General features: G+C 41.4%; 1 protein-coding gene across 1 annotated transcript; it reads right to left on the reverse strand.

Moving 5' to 3' along the window:
- Nucleotides 1–2,855: 2,855 nt before the first annotated feature.
- SRP9 (signal recognition particle 9) lies at nucleotides 2,856–16,289 on the reverse strand. Its single transcript, XM_067564859.1, has 3 exons — nucleotides 16,144–16,289; nucleotides 9,441–9,509; nucleotides 2,856–4,672 (listed from the first exon to the last, which is right to left on the reverse strand). Exons 1-3 carry the CDS (start codon nucleotides 16,213–16,215, stop codon nucleotides 4,553–4,555), a joined length of 261 nt encoding a protein of 86 aa, XP_067420960.1. The 5' UTR covers nucleotides 16,216–16,289; the 3' UTR covers nucleotides 2,856–4,552.
- Between the last annotated feature and the right edge of the window lie 632 nt (nucleotides 16,290–16,921).

A 16,921-nucleotide genomic window follows, 5' to 3' on the forward strand; every position in this document is an offset into this window, starting at 1 on the left:
TCCCTCTCCCCACATGGGGAGTCCACTGGTACTGGACTCGATGAGGCTCTTTGGCCCGGAGTCAATGGTACTGAGATTGAGGGCTCAGGTGTCCCGGCACAGGTCATACCTTGGTAGTTTCCGCAGGCTTGGGCTTAGGTGACGGAGAGCGCTCTCTATCACTGCTCCTCTCTGCGGTGCCGGGGAATGGGAGCAGGGCCGCTTGTCAGATCGAGCTGGGCCCCTCAGTACCGGGATCGTTGGTGCCATGGTTTCCTTTCTTGCAGCTGGTTCTTTCATAGCCACCAGGACACTCCTCATTGATGTCGATGAGCCTGCTCTCTGCTCTGCAGGTCGAAGGATGGCCTCCATTAGTAGGAACTTCAAACATTGGCTGTGTTCCTTTTGGGTCCTAGGCTTGAAGCCTCTGCAGATCTTGCACTTTTCTTTTAGATGAGACTCCCTGAGGCACCTCAGACAGCCCGAGTGCAGGTCGTCCCTGGGCATTGACTTCAAGCAGGACCCCCAGCACGTCAATCCATGCATGCCCCATCTCCCAGAGGGAAGGGGAGCTAACAACCCACTAAGCAGGGTACTTAACTGAACTATGCTACACTAATTACTACAACTATCTAAATGGACTATTCAAACTATTTACAGATACTTAAAAAGAAACAAAACATGAGGGAAGCACTTGCTAGGCAAGAGCAGCAGAGTTCCAGCGGCTGTAGTGGGCGGTAAGAAGGAACTGAGGAGGTGGATAGTCAACAGGCATAGGGCGCCATAGCGGTGTGATTCCCAGGGGCACCAGGGCTGACCCTGGGGGTACTTCTAAGGCAAAAGTTTGCCAGAAACTGCACACACACCTGCTTGGAATTGACACAAGCAAGCACTTGAAGAACCAAGAGTTTGCCTCCTTCCTGACCAATTAAAACTAAAATATGTTGAATATTGTGCATGCTTTTATATGGTATGGAATAAATTACTCAGCTAAGGGCACAAATTTTATTTTTTTTAATCCAGGAGTAAAATTTTCAAAATGGTCCTAAATCCCCTTCAGTGCTAAGTCCCATTTGCAAAAGTGAGTTAGGCACTTGGGGCATGAGTTTCATTAACTTTCAAAAATGGAACTTTGACATTTTTGAGAATTTGACTCTACGACTTCTGTAGAAACAGTTATGGCTTCTTTCACTGGCAGCTTAAAAAGAATAAAGTTAAATTTATGACCAAACTCTTACTTCTCCAGCTCCATTAAGAACCCTCCTGCATTTAAGAGTCTAACCTTTTACAAAAATTGTTGATGGACAATCCCTACTTGTTCTATGCATTAAACTCCCACAGGAAAAATAGGAAGAACATAGCTTCATATAAGCACAGACATCCCAAACCAACAGGAGAAAGGTTTTCACCTCTTCCTTTGAGAATCAAGAGATGTTCAAAGGAAAAATCATGAGAATGACAACATTAAAAGCAAAGGATAGACTGGACTCCCTGTGGGAGTCCAATTAAAATCTCTCCATGAAGATCTATGCTGTATGGCCAACAGAGCTTAGTGAAAAATATGGACCACAAAAGTTGGATGACAGGTGATGGGCAGTAGGACTCATACCAACTCACTGATTGAAATCCATGAACAGTAAAAAGCCTTGTGACCAACATCTCTGTAGTATGTACCCTTGCTGAAGTCTCCACAGGTCAGAAATGAACGAGGGGGTAGTAGATTGCAGTGTTATTGCCATTTCATGGCTACAGTTTGCAAATTGACAATTATGTTCTGGACTTTTCTCCCAAGGACTAATGCTCTAAATGCTCTAATTGAGAGTTTAATTTTAAGATAATATTTAGAAGGGAGTAGAATCTTAAGTTTAAGTTTACATCAAAACTGCATCCTGATGATCATGTCCACATTAGAAAACTATTGTTAAATTTAGTACAGAAAGGCAGATTGAGAATACACTTTCTGACATGTTGGCTCTGTTTACATAACTACTTCCAGGAACAATTTCTGGAGAAAACTATTACAACACTTAATTGTCCCCGGTATCTATTTTGCTTGCAGAGAGCATATTTTAATCTGTCCTTAGTTCTGTACTGTAGGCTTTTCTTGTATGCAAATAAACCTTCTAAGAGAGGAGACCCTCTATAAGTATCTGTCAAACTTTTCAGCAGCTTCCAGTCCAGTGTACATTGAATCTTTGTCTGCAGGTCTCTCTCATCTTTGAGTCTTACATGATCCATTCAGGTATAGCATAGTAATCCACTCCATCTTTTTTCCTAGGGCGAACACTACTTTTACATACATAAGCAATTAATGGGAAAAAAACCCACATTGCAGAGCTATACTGAAACACCAGTTACCTTTGCTGTTGGTCCCATGACAGATGGAAGTTTCACTCAGCCCACCAGAGTCAATATAAACAACTCCTGTTAGTCTTGTGCTTTAGTGCAGAACACTTAGGAATGTGTTAAACCTACTGCACCTAACTATTTAAAAATATATATCTGTTGTTCTAATACTTGTAGTCAACTGTAAGATAATTTGAAGTACCAATTAAGAAAATCCTCAGCATTATGGTGAAAGTTGGAGGTCAGTTTTTGTCCAGGTTTAGGAGTTTTACATCATTATACACTACTATCCTTAATTTAGATTCGGAAGTGTATTATGCTTGCTTTATTTAAGAAAAATGTACACAACCTAAGACCATCATGCACACCCTCCTCAACACCACACCCCCTAAACAGAATGAGCAAGTAAAGTTGAAATAGAAACCAGTGCTTTTGTGGGGGGGGGGGGACAGGAGGGATGGGGAGGGAAAAAAAACCCGTCTTGTCTGAACATGACAAAATATCCAAGCAATAAGACTTCATTAGAACCATTGTCTTGGTATGAGTTTTTTTATTTAGCTGACCTCAAACCTTACAGGTCAGAACTCAAGATGGCAAATGGCAATTCACCATGCTAAAATGTCTTCCAATAATATGTAACATTCTCTACTGAAAGAATAATTTAATGGAATACCCACAAAGTTTATTTATTAAACCTTCAGCAAAAATCTGGGAATTCCATTCCTTCTGAGTAGCAACATTACCAGTTAAGTTTGAGAACCCAATTGTTTCTATATAAAATATAGCAGATAACTGGTATTTAAGTACAGCATTTACAGCCAGCATGACATTAAGTGTTGCTTAGCTCTTTGCTTTTAAAGGTTTGGAGGTTTTAAAGGTTAGGCCAAAGTATTAGTCTAGGAGAGAACAATTACAGCAGTAGCATGGTTACACACAGAAGTCAGTTTGGTATTTAACAAAATGGAGTTCAGTTCTCAACAATATATAGTATCTATTCAAAGCAAGTATCCAACTTCAACATTTTGGTCTTCAAGCAGGAAGCCTTCAAGAGAGGGGTTAATATTCATCTACCATTAAACAGAGGTAGCAATAAGCAGCAAATCTAAGCCACACAAATGTCTAAATTGACTACACTCTTTTGCTTTGATGTTTAAGGTATGTTTACCAAACTTGTTAGCATCTGCGAATTCCAGTTGTTATAGTCCTTTTTATTTTTATTTTTTTAAATAAAGTGAATGTAACATTGGCAAGTTACTAAGACCTGCAGGCTGAAGTAATTTATCCACAGAACAAGTAACATGCGGGCATTACCTATGCAAGCTTCCACAGTGCCCTTTCTAGCATGCTTCAACTCTGCCCTGGAAGGCAAACCTCCAAGGGAAAGAGGGAAGTTCAGCCTCTCTGCCAACTACTTCTAAATTACAATGATTCTTTTTATATGAACACTTGCCTGATAACTGGATTGGGAACGTCCAACTTCATGTAGGCTACTGAACAGTTTTCAGATGACTACTTGATGAATCCCAACCTCATATTTGAACCAACAATCTAGAATGTGTTCTGTAGAACTATTATGCATAGGCTTAATTAGAAGTGTTATACAACTTATGGCCATAATATTAAAAGCTAGAAGCCTTTTACAGAGTAACTTGCTAGTTACACAATATTAATACACAATTTTTGGCAATTTTAATTTAGAAAATGTCTGTTCTATTTCTAAATTCTATTATAATATCACTAGGTGTAAAGAGTTATTAGATCAAGTTTTACAGTATTAGTTGGTCAGATTAATATCTATTTTCTCATGTGAGAATACACCAGCACAAGAATATGAACGCAAATAAGATCAGTTTAATCTACATGCAGACATGCTCTCGCTTTCCAGAGATACACACCTGTTTTCTCTCACTTTCAAACCAGAGTATTTTAGTTTTACAAAAGAAAATATGTACAGGATAAGGTATGTTAAGCAAGACATGTAAGAATGTTTTCCATAGAGGATATATTTTTCTTGCTTAATTTTCAAAACTAAATAGAGGCTTTCAACTGAAAGCATTTATTTTCCTAATTATCTGAAGTGGAATCTGGGGAAGGGGAAAAAATTCTTCAGACTTTTCATAGTCCACTTCATTACATAAAACATCTCCTGTCCCAATGTTTGCTCAAATCGAAGTGATATTTTCTTCCTGTGAAATATGACTTGTGCTTTCATTTTATTTTCAGCAATTCAGTCTGTTTCCATGGCAGCACTGCGGGATTCCTTAGCTACCATGAGTCGCATTAGCTGACTGTGGAATTTCTCAATCTTCTTTACATCTTGAGCCTGGTCTGTTCTATATAGCAGACACTGTCAAAAAAAAGTTACTGAATGTCAGGTTTTATTTCAAGTGATTTAATTCTGTGATTTATTGTTTCAATATTAATTTCACATATTTCTGACACCAAAAAGCTTATGCTACAAAGTAAAAAACTTCAAGGACTCTGATCAGTGCCATCTGTACTCCGTCCCATATTTTAAGGGGCAACATAAAGCTACTGAACCCTTAATTTCCAACGCTATTACAACAATTTACTATTATTCATCCATAAGTTTTTTTTTGTTTGTTTGGCTGGTTTTTTTTGTTTTAAAAGAGTCCTTCTAAAACAATCTTCCTTTGGGTCCCCCATATCATGTGTCTGCATTAAAACTGCAAGCTCCTCATGTCAGGAACTGCTTTCTGACCTGAAAATTACCAAGCATTTAATTTGCACTCTGAACTCCACTGTTATAAAGCCTCACTGTAACTTTCAAAATCTTGGGTACCATAACGTTAGCATTCAATACAGTATACTGTATTCAATGTTGTATACAGATAAAATTCTAAAGTTATAACCTGTATAACACTAAAAGAAAACAATCTGGAATAAATTAATATAATGCCTACATAACACCTTTTTAATACTGACATTCCTTAGAACACCATGCATAACATTCTGGATAATGTTAAACAGTTTTATTTTACATCCATTCAATACTCAGATTAATAGTTTGGCCTTTACATTATACTCGAAGTGTGAATATTCTAGTGGTCAGATCAAATTTAACTAGCTTTCTTCCCTCAGTCTATTTTAAGATTATGCAAGCACTACTGTGCTTTCAGTGTCTTCTACCAAAAAAAAACAAACAAACAAACAAACAAACAAAAAAACACAGAGCCCAGGTGGTTAGCACAAAATCTCTTGAATTACAGTTTAATTGTTCAATGCAAAACTTAAGCAAGATACAAAAGACAGATTTGATAGAGAAATGGTGTATTTTAAAACTAACGGGGGTCTATATTGATTCTCTTTTGCCTAAATTTCCTGAAAAGGCCAAGGTCACTTTTCATAATGAGATGAATTCTCAAAAATCACAGCAGCAGGCTAAAAGCTGCCCTGTGATGGATAGAATTATTGTGTTAACACATGAAACAGATTCTTTCCTTTTATGTTCAGTGGTCATCAAAGCAGATTTTTGGAACCTGAAATTACTTTCCTTGGGTTTCCTCCGCTTAGGTAAGTCATACTTTTAGGGATGAATGTATTTTGTCACCAGCAGTGCTAGATTAAATATTGCTTAGAAGCAAAGAAAATTCAGGATTTTTTCTCTTCATAGTAAGTGCATTGTCTCTATGAATGAGAGGTATTTCTCTACGGGGAAGTGTTAAAGAATCAGAAAACCCTTTTGTTGATTAAGATATGGGGAAGTTATCTTCATGTGAGGATTTTCCCTTCCCCTTGCCACATTATGGACAGAAGTAGGATGCCACTCACTGTCTGATCATCATGATTACATACAAGACACCAGTATTGATGCCTGGCAAACTAGAAATTTAATTTTACTGCAGCTGGAGGCCACAAATGCTTTTATTTGCCTAAGAGGAAGCTCAGGGATTTGTGGACCCCAGCTGAAACAACAGGTGACTTGGAATATAGCCAGTGTTTCTGTCAAGAATGATTAGTTCCCTCTGCCTGTATAGCATGAATACAGCAACAACCTAGCTGCCCAGATTGACTTAGCAAAGGAATAAAAATAGAAACCTTCAGTCTCCAGAGCTGTCAATACAGCAGCTTTACCCACATTAATTTCACATTAAAACTTCTTTAAACTCTGAGGCATGCAAAACAGAATCTAGTTCTGTCTTTCCACAGCTATACTGTCTCTGCAGCGCTAACAGCAGTAAAACGTGCCTTTGTCAGTAAACTTCACTACTGTGACTTGGTGATAAGCAGATGAGAGTAAGAAAGGGCAGTTTTAAAACTACATGTAAATTCAGGATTCCCTTAACCCAAATTTCCTACTTTGTGGGATTTTTCCTAACAAGTGTCTTTTCTATTAATGTCCCTAATTCAACCTCTTTCCACTCTAAAAACCACACTATCCCTATGCACATCTGCAGCTATCTGCTTTATATCCACACACCGTGTTTGCAGATCAGATACAAATCTTGTATCTGCGCAGGGCTCTAACTATCCCTGGAAGAGGTGCCCATCCTTCTGGGCTTCAGAGTTCATTCCTTGTACTGTAATTAGCCATCCACAGATGCCTGACTATTTCTCCTGGACTCTGACACTGACTGACCCTTCTGGGAAGAACCTGTACAGACTAGATGGATTTAGTTTTTCTTCAGAGATGAGGCACATATCTTAAAGGGAAACTACTAGCAATATGAACCAATGGACTGTGTGCACATTTCCGGTTCTCCCTTGTTTATTGTGTGTTGCTCTTCCTCTTGCTCCGACATTCCCTCGCCCACCCAAAAAATCCCTCCGGTGTGTTTGGACAGAGGTAAGCTAGAGGAGACACTTAAGCTGCATTCTGCTTGACATTCTTGCTTTTTAAAAAAAGCTACTGTATTCTAATTCAGGGGAGGAAAGGTTTCAAAAATGCATGAGATAAATACATGTTCTGTGGCATTTCTTGGGAGTAACTGCTCACATAGTATTGTCATAAAGGATGGAGGTTCTAATATCAACTTTTGAATTCAGTCTAATACTCTTGGGTTGTACATGACCTTTGCATAAGTGAGAACTAGGCTTAAAGCTGGAAAAACTACTGGCCCCTCCTTACAGAAAAGGAAGACAGGGACTACAAAAGCTCTCTGGGAAGGATTTAGTAACCTCATCTGCAGTATTGCCGATTTCAAGAGATCAGAAATCATTACTCGAAGCACCTCAAGAGATCAAGTCATCAAATCATGTTTTTAGTCTGTCTTTTTACTTTTTTTAATGCCTTTGCCAATGTCAGCATGGTAAAAAAAAATTGAAAAAAAAAATTTAATCCACATAAAAAAAACCAAACAAACCTCTCCCTAGCTGCTCAGATGGAGACTCCACTTACCTGCTCCTCAACCATAAGACAGGAAACTGACATCCATTTACCATTACTATCTTGACTCTCTCCCCTCCTATTTTAATTCCTTTGATAAAAGGACCTCACCTAGTAAATAGTTTGAGATCCACTGACCTAATTATCATGAATCACTCACACAGAGCTTTATGCTACTTTTTAGGGTTGATCAGTTACAAATATACATTAAAGAACTTTAAACCTATCATTCATATAAGTGATATCACAGTAAAAACAATATAAGTTTAGCCTTTAGCAAGCAGCAACACCGCCGGGACTCCTTCTCCTCCCCCATCCCAGCCTATGCTTCTCTGCCTGAGACCAGGCAGCGCTCCCTACTCCCAACAACTTCCCTGCCTCCCATTGCTCCAGACCCCCTCCCCTCCCGTCCCAATATCCCCTGCAACTCTTATTTCCACCTCCTGCTGCCCCATATGCTTCCCATCCACCTGTCACAGTGCATCTGCTGCTCCTTAGTCCCTGTGTCCTGTCTAGTCTCTACTCCAGAGTGGCAGCCATTTTGCCTGTAGCATAACTGAAAACAGTGGGAGGAGGCAGTCAACTATTAACTGCAGCTTTTCCACATGCAGATGGTTGCTGTTTCCCTACAGTCTATCTTGCTAGCTTCAGCCCAACTGACAGTAATAGAGCCACTTTGAATAAGGGAAAATTTGTGAGTTGCCTGCCTTTCATCATCTTTTCAGACAAATTAAAAACACCCCCAAAAAATCACAAGAGTCATGATAAAATCATGGGAGTTGGCAATACTGCATTTGTTTGTGGAGACACCTATGAAAAGTGAAGTAGCCAGATACCTGGGTAATTTCTCCAAGCTTCTGAGGGGGCAAGTGGTTGGGCAAGAAGCTCCATGTCTAGGATTTTGAGTTTGCAGTGTGTCTTTTCCTCACTTCAGTGAGGTTTCTTGATTATGTTATAAAACATAGTGCACTGAAAGTCTACCTTATTTACATTTTATGTCTATAAACAATGTATTAAATATTTTAAAAAGTTTTAGACTTCAGGACAGTTCAATACCAGAAACTTTTGCCAATACAACATCAGGAAGAGGTGTGGGGTCCTTTTTTGGGTGGACAACATTTCTATATCAGCAAAAGCCCTACTGCAGATGGAGTTAACACCATAAAAGTGCTTTTGCCAACAAAGCTTATTTTACTCAAACCAGGATAAGTTATACTGCCAAATGCCCTTTTATGGTGGTATAAGCTGTTTCCATAGTAGGAGAACTTGCCAGAAGAGCTAACTAGCAAATCTTTTCTAGTGTAGACTTAGAGGGAAAACGAATAAGGCTCTCTGATGGTGGTTCTTTAGTTTGTGTGGTAAAGTTAACTCCTTGCTTTGTTTTTCCCCATTACCTGCATGATTCTTATACAAGCAATATAAGAATAGGATGGCAGCATTTTCAGTTATATCCCTCAAAAGAAACCCAGTAAGTTCCCTTAACTTTAAATAAGGGCTCAATCCTACACCCCTTGAAATCATCAGGAATTTTGTCTTAGACTCAATGGGTGCAGAATGGGGTACCAGGCTGGCATCAGAGGCGCACGCACGCACACACGCACGCAGTACAAGAAGCTTGGTGGTTTGAGAAAGTTAGACAAGCATACAGAACCATCTGTATATGAAGTTCTCCATAGCAATTTTTACTCTCAATCAAATTAAGTGACAGCCTGTCTTAAAATAAAAGCTTGCTGTATTAACCTCTACCGTCATAATATTCTTTACTTACAACTACATCATCTGTTACTTTGATACACAGATTCCCATCACAGTGTCGGTATTTAAGAACCACACGCACCTGAAATGAGAAAACATTTTAAGTAGTAATAATAGACAAGAGTGAGGGTTTTCACATCACACTTAGAGATTTCCTAGCACGGAACAACTTATTTAAAAGTGTTATTTTACATTTTATTCAGTTTGGTCACAAAAACTATTTGTCAATTCATAATCCATTTCACTTAGCTCCCATGCATTACCAAATGTTTACTGTTTGGATTCCTCGTAATATTCAAGAAAATTTTAATTTCAACAAAAAGTGGGGTTTGCTCACACTTTAAAAGTGCTAGGTGGTGTCCTTTTAAAAAAAACCTACCTGAAAATATCCTGTAAATTTTAAGGCTTCAGATTTACCATGTGCTCATCCTGTGCCCCCCGTCCCCTAGGGACATTACTAGAATATCAGCATTTTGTTATATCCAAACCAGATGGGGGAGGGGGAAGAGAATAGAATTTTTCATATATATCTCATTGCTCCCCAGGTTTCCAATGCTCAGTCAGGGTTTGCTTTGGATCTGGCATAAGAAAGGCCCTGGGAAAAAGTCAGACCTGTAACATTCCAAGAAATGTATGTCTACACAGCAAAGAAAAACCCATGGCTAGCCCATGCCAGCCAACTCAGGCTCACGGGGCTGGGGCTGCAGGGCTGTTTCATTGCTCTGTAGACATTTGGGCTCAGAGACCCTCCCACCACACAGGGTCCTAGAGCCCAGACTCCAGCCCAAGCCCAGAAGGCTACACAAGAAGGAAACGGCCTCGCTGACCGAGCTGGTTGGCACAGGCTAGCCACTGTTTTTTTCTTTGCTTTGTAGATATATGCCAAGAGTTACAAGTAGGATGGGGAAGCAATGATTAGTGACTGGGAATTACCCTACATTTGGCTTGTGGAATGGAGATCATTGTGGGACTGGCTCAAGAAAGGAACCAGAAATGCTAAGATCATCACATGCTTAAGAAGAATTTTTACCCTAAGTCAGGATTTTTCTTATGCATCTTACTGTGGCATCATGAAAGGAATGCTGTCAGGCTCCCCAACATTGAGGTCTCCAAGTGGCCTGAGGTCAAGAAGACTAGAAAAAGGTAGTGCAAGAACAGAGCACAGTAGGGTCAACTACTTTCTACACCAATTTTATCATCAAATGGTCCTATTGCAACCCACATAGTCCATGGTATAATCTACAATACATTTTATGGTATCTTCAAGGAACAAGGAGGACTTCATAAAAGGAAAATAATTTTACAGGAGACCAACTAAAAGTGTGTTGAGACATCCCTCCCTCCTCCATAGCCCTGTTAGTAGGGATATTTACTAAAGAAAACTATGCTTAACTTAAAATTGTCCACTTCAGAGTGGATTTCACACTGGAATGACTTGAAAAATTTACTTTTGCTACTGGCTGTGGTGAATGTGGGAGGGGTCAGCTCGGCATTATGCTATTAAGTTCCTGCAGTATCTAAACCTCAATCTAAGGAAGTTTTTAGCCACTGTAATTAAAAAAATCCTTCCAAATACCAACCAATTAAGTTACTTAAGTTTATGCATCCAGGGGTAGACTATTCCAATGCCTCTGCTGCTAATAGTCTTACCAATTTCTACTTGAGGAAAACGGTTAGTTTCAAATCTGCTAAAATCAGAACCCTAGAGACAGCAATGAAACCAGAAACAATTCTCAGTTTCACCCTGCTGCTTCTTGGGAAAGAGGGAAGCGCTTTGAGAAGTTGCCTTTTCTATGATATCCTACACTACTGCAGCTTTGGATTCATCAATGTATTCAATACCCCAAAACCATGATGACAAAAGAAATTCACTTCTGTCTACATCTGGCCAAAAGACTGCACCCCATCCTACTGAATGCACAACTGGCCATGGTGATCCATGCATATGTGACCTCCAACGTCAATTTCAACTAATTTCTAGAAATGAAGTCTCACACACCTCGAAAAAATTCCAAATGATACAGGACACAGCAGTCTGGTTACAATGAGTTATTGTTAACACACAGTCCTGGTGCTTCAGTCTCTGCAACAGCACCTCATTAAATACAAAAAAAGTTCCTGTTCTGTTAATTCCTCATGGGACTGGCCTTAGTTACTTAAGAGATTGCCTCTCCCTCAACCATGACAGCTACATTCCACTGAAACAGTAAGACTATCAACCAGAAGGAGGCTGATGAGTGCAGCAGACAATTTTCCCCAGAGCTAGGCCTAAACCATGGCATTTACTCCCATAAAACACAAGAGTGACCATAAAGCTAACCACTTTCAGGGAAACACAAAACTCATTTCTCCTCATCTTAGCTTTCCCTTAATTTCATTATATAAAGAACCCATCAACACAAAAACTTAACTTCTCATACAGGCTGGAAAGGAGGGAAGGGAAAGATCTGTATTTTAAATTTCTAAATACTTATGAGGCATTCTGATACTACAGTGATGTGCCTCCTGTAATTACTTAGATGAGATGACTGATGGGTAGAGTAGCATGGATTAGAACAGCCAAAGGAGGAAAACCCCTCATCCTTCCAGAAGTCAGCTGGCTCTGGGATATATGCAAGAAGACAGCTGCTTCTTTCCAGAAGCCAAAGGACACCAGGGTGGGTAGGAGGGCAGTTGCAAATATACTCATCAGTCACTTACTAGTCAGTGACAGCAAGACTCAGGAACAGCATCCTCAGAAGACCCCCAGCACCCTCACCTTCACAAGCATTGGTATAAAAAGATTTTCACCAGGGTCTTACCAGGACCTCACTGGTTCACCTCCATCATGAGTTTCCACAGCAGCCTCTGACTGATAGTTTGGATTTACAAAATTTACTGGACACCTATCAACATTCAAATAATCTTAAAAACCAAATAGTCATTTGTTCTGGCACAAGATCATTCTTGAAGAATTCTGGAAAATAAAGGTAGACGCCAAGTACCCAAAGCAGTTAGTTTCTTGTTTATGAAGATATCCTTTAAACAGATTTAACCCCAGTAGGCACTATTAGCACAAGAAGACAGCTGCATATAATAGAACCTAGCAATTACCATCCTCCCCACCAAGAGAAGGAATCTAACAAACTGGAACTATACTGGCCTTTGCATATCCACAAGGGAAAAAACCGACAAAAATATTTAATCCCAGCCAACCCTTGAACATTTTCTCTATCAGACTGAATTCCTATTTTACAAAACAGCCATATTGCCAAGTAAACAAATGCACAACACATTTAAACAACATTCTTTCTCTTTGCATATATAGGTCACCATAATGACATTTGAAATTTTTCCCCACAAACCACCTCCAGTAGTTGCCAAATCAAAACTTAAATGCCTGCTTAGCAGAAAAGCATAATCTCTTTTCAGTAAGTGGTAATTGATAAGAATTATAATAATTGAAAGAATTTTTTTAAACTCCTTTCTTTCCTCCCTGCCATTGAACCCCCTCTCCAAAAATCATTAGCATAGACCTTGAAAAATTTCACTCATCCATAGCAAAGTAGGAAGCTTTCCTGGCAAGTGCCATCAACTAACTTCCAAAGAATCTAACCTTTTATTTAGAAGAGTTATATTTCTAATTCTTCATAGTTCTCGGCTCACAGACTCTTCCAAATTATAACTAAATGCAAGACAATTCTTTGCTATTTTCCTACAGCTGCAGAAAATAGTTCCAATGCCCCTCATGGTTTCACTCTGCTGCCTTGGGAAGGCTAAAACTGATCACCTTTGCAGCTGGATTCAGAACTCTGTGGGTAACAGTGAAACTGACAAGTATCAGGTCAATTCCATGCTTCTGTAGCTCAGCAAAGCTGAGCAGAGGCAGACATGGTGGGAGAGGGGGGGATGATTCAAGCAGGAACTGGAAAGGAGCAAAATATGGGACTGATGTACCTTGGAGCTACCTGATGAAGCAGGTAAGAGAAAGATCATTTCTACATAACATAAGCAAAGAGCCTGAGGAAGGAATAGAGTAGAACAGACCCCACACACTTTTATAGTAGAAGGACGCTCCAGAGGGGATGGAGCTGCAGAGGAAAAGGTCTCAGAATACTCCTTTCTAGCAGCACAGACAAGTTTGGCACGGGAGAGTGTGTAGTAGATGTACTGGACTCTTGCTGGCCAGGAAAGAAAAAAAAAAAAAAAAAAGGAGATACACAAACAATAGAAACACTGAATAGGGTCCAGAGACAGCCCCATGGTAGAAATTCCAGTAGATATGATGGAATTTAGTTTCTCACTTGAGCACTGTTCCTGGACAGTAGCCATTTTCCTTCCCATCCCCATCTTCACCAGGGTGTAGCTAGTCTTTAGTTCTCTGACCTAGTGCCCAATAGAAAAAATTTACAATCCAGGTGTTTAGGGATGGGAACAAATAGATGTGTCTGGATGGGTGGAAAAGTACTGTGGTGCACATACATGCAAGGAAAGAGAGAAAGATTTGACAGGAGAAAGGAGAAAAACGGGAAGGGAGACCACAACCTAGGGAAACATCAGGGAGAGCAAATACAAAAGACAATAAAAGGAACAAGGAAAAAAGCTTGGAGTGATGTCAGAAAGTATGACAAAAGCAAGAAAGGCCAGTTAATTTAAAAAAAATGCAACATATATTTAACAAGTTAGAAGATACACATTTTATTCTTTTACATCAGAGTGTGGGGCTTTGGAGGTCACAGCCACAGGAGCAGGGCGGCATACATATTGTTCACTCTGGTTAATAGGTTTCAGGTAAATTTTTCCAAGCTCTAAATTAGCAAGTACAGGGGCAATGGCAGAAACAGCATTGCATGCTTTGCTTCCATCCTTCCAGGGGTACACTTGATAAAACAACAGTCACCAGCAAAACTCTGGTCAGATTGACATTCACTCAATGTTAAAACTGATAATGCTGCATTTTGTCATTATAGTGTCACAGTAGGTGGATATTCCCACTAAGATTCCATGTAACCAAAATGGAGAAACTTTCCTTATAAACAAACAGTAGTAACAGCACAGATTCCAGTCTGCGCCACAATGACCTATTCAAAACTCCATTGGAGGCTGATGCAGCATCACCATCATGTGATAGACAACTATAGATTGCCTATTCCTAGAAGGCAATAGCAAGTTTAATGTAACCATTTCCTTTTTGAAGTATAATGCCAGATTTCAAATGTAAGAAGCAGATATACAGAGATACCAGACCCCAACATTAATTCCTCTTTTCCAGAATTAGAGCAAAATTCTCAACCTTGCTCAAGGTGGGGCAAGCAATACATCACTAGAAGTAATTATTCCAACAACAAGGAAGACCCACACTATTCTAACATAGCAGGTGCTGACTAGGAAATTGCTGAGTTTAGTAATCCTTCCTGAAGTCACTTCAAGTGATGAAACTTCATCAGGAAAATGAGGTGTACTGCATACAATAATGGCATCCTCTGCATTACTGTGAAGGAACAAAAGGGCCAAAAGATGAAGCTGCCATACTGAAATTCACACAAGCTCCTTACAAAACAAACAACAATTCACAAATTCTGTATTTAAAGTTTTTCAAACACATGATTCTGAGCATGCTATGTTCAAATATAGCTGTCAAACCAGTTACTGAAACATCAAATATGACTACAACTACCACATTTAAGAGGGACAAGCATGCTATATGCCCCATTTTGGTGCCAGATAGATTAACTGATGTGTTGCTAGACTAAAAATGTTTATTAGACAAAGTTTTATTTAAGAAATAATACTTTACCATTTCATTTTACAGTTTATGTTACAAAATTAGATTTTGTTTTAAGATAAAGTTCTCTGAATATTAGGATATATTCATAGTATGGAAAGACTAAGAGCTAAATACATATAGTTTGATCATTAATGCCCCATCCTCCAATGAGCTTCACACAGGTAGACCAATGGGGCTCTATATGGGCACAATGAAGTCGATGAGGTCTGCCTATGCATAGCTCCATTAACGGATCAGGGTATAAGGGGACTCATGATCAGATACTTTAGGATGGTTAAGAGTATAAATAACTTCTCCCTTCTTAGTGTTCAAGTCTAAGGTAGCATAACTAGAAGTAAAACTAAAATGAACATTAAGACGGATTATGATGAGAGAAAGATTCCCGATGGTGAAATACTGCTTCATAGCCATGACTCGCCCCTGTGCGCTGACCAGAAGTAGAACTGGCCACCCCAATGTCAGAAGAACCACTCCCGCCTCACCTCAGAGTGGGGGCGAGGCAGCCAGCCCGGATCAAGAGCCCTTCCCTTCGCTGAGGTCTGGGTCTTTGACGCGTGTGTGTGTTTGGAGAAACAAGTGCGAGGAGACGAGCCAGTGCGAAACGCGAAGCGCCGATTGTGCCGCCGGCTTCGTGACACGCCCGCGTCTCGGGCAGGTTCACCATCGCCTCGCACGGACACCGCGCGGCGGGGACCACCACCACCACCACCACCACCGGGACACCCCCGTTACCCCGGCCCCGCTATTCCTGCCACCTCCGCCCGCCCGCCCGCCACAGGTGTTTTCGGGCCTGCGCCGGCTCCCTGCTCGGCTCGGGAAGGCAGCAGGCGGCTGGCTGCGGGAGGCGTCGCCAGGATCCCCTTCGCCCTCGCCTCCGGCCATCCGCTCGCCGGCCGGTATCTCAGGGGCGGCCCCACGGCGCGCGCTCCCCTCTCCCCCCCCCGCCCACCTTCATGGGGTCGGCGAGGTAGAGCTTCTCGGCGGCACGCGAGAACTCCTCCCAAGTCTGGTAGTGCGGCATGACGGGACCGGCTCTGCCCGGCAGCGGCGGCGGGCTCCGTCTCACACGCAGCTTACAGCTCAGCACTAGACCACGCCCCGCCCCCCACGCAGCCCAGCGCACGTCACACGCAGCAAGATGGCGCGGGGAGGAAGAGCGAAGTTCTGTAACGCGCCTCTCTATTGGTCGAGAGGAAAAGGCTGACCAATCGCACAGCACGTTATTTAGAGACATTTCCCTCCCTCGCCCCCGCCTGATGGCGGAAATGTGGGAACGGAGAGGCTCTATCCGGCTTGCGGAGACTAGCTGCTCTAGGCTGGAGGTCACAGCGCCACCTCCAGGCCTGGCGGGATAGAACTACTAGAGCAGCCTCCTTCACCTATAGCGCCCCTCCTGCCTTGCCGACTGCTGGGGGGCATTGGGCGAGCGCAGTCATTGGCCACTGCGTTGTCCAATCAGCGCGGCTGCTGCTGTTATCCCAGTATGTTAGCTATAAGCACGCGGTGTGAAGGTGGTTCTATGGACTGTAGCTTCTAGACCTAGTGGCAGCTGGATGGTGCTGGTGGGCTCTGGCCTGTACCCCGCAGCCAGGCCTTGAGGCTGCAGTGGGTGCTGAATCCTTGCAGGCCTCAGTGTGGGATGGTGGCAGTACTTGGGTCTGCTCTGGGATGGAGGTTCAGGCTGGGGGCTTTGTGTGCCTGCCCTTGGGGCTCCCTCCCAGCTGCCG

Source organism: Emydura macquarii, unplaced genomic scaffold (genome assembly GCF_026122565.2).
Source record: "Emydura macquarii macquarii isolate MOO-44397 ecotype Brisbane River unplaced genomic scaffold, CSIRO-AGI_Emac_v2 contig_2676, whole genome shotgun sequence".
Lineage (NCBI taxonomy): Eukaryota > Metazoa > Chordata > Testudines > Chelidae > Emydura > Emydura macquarii.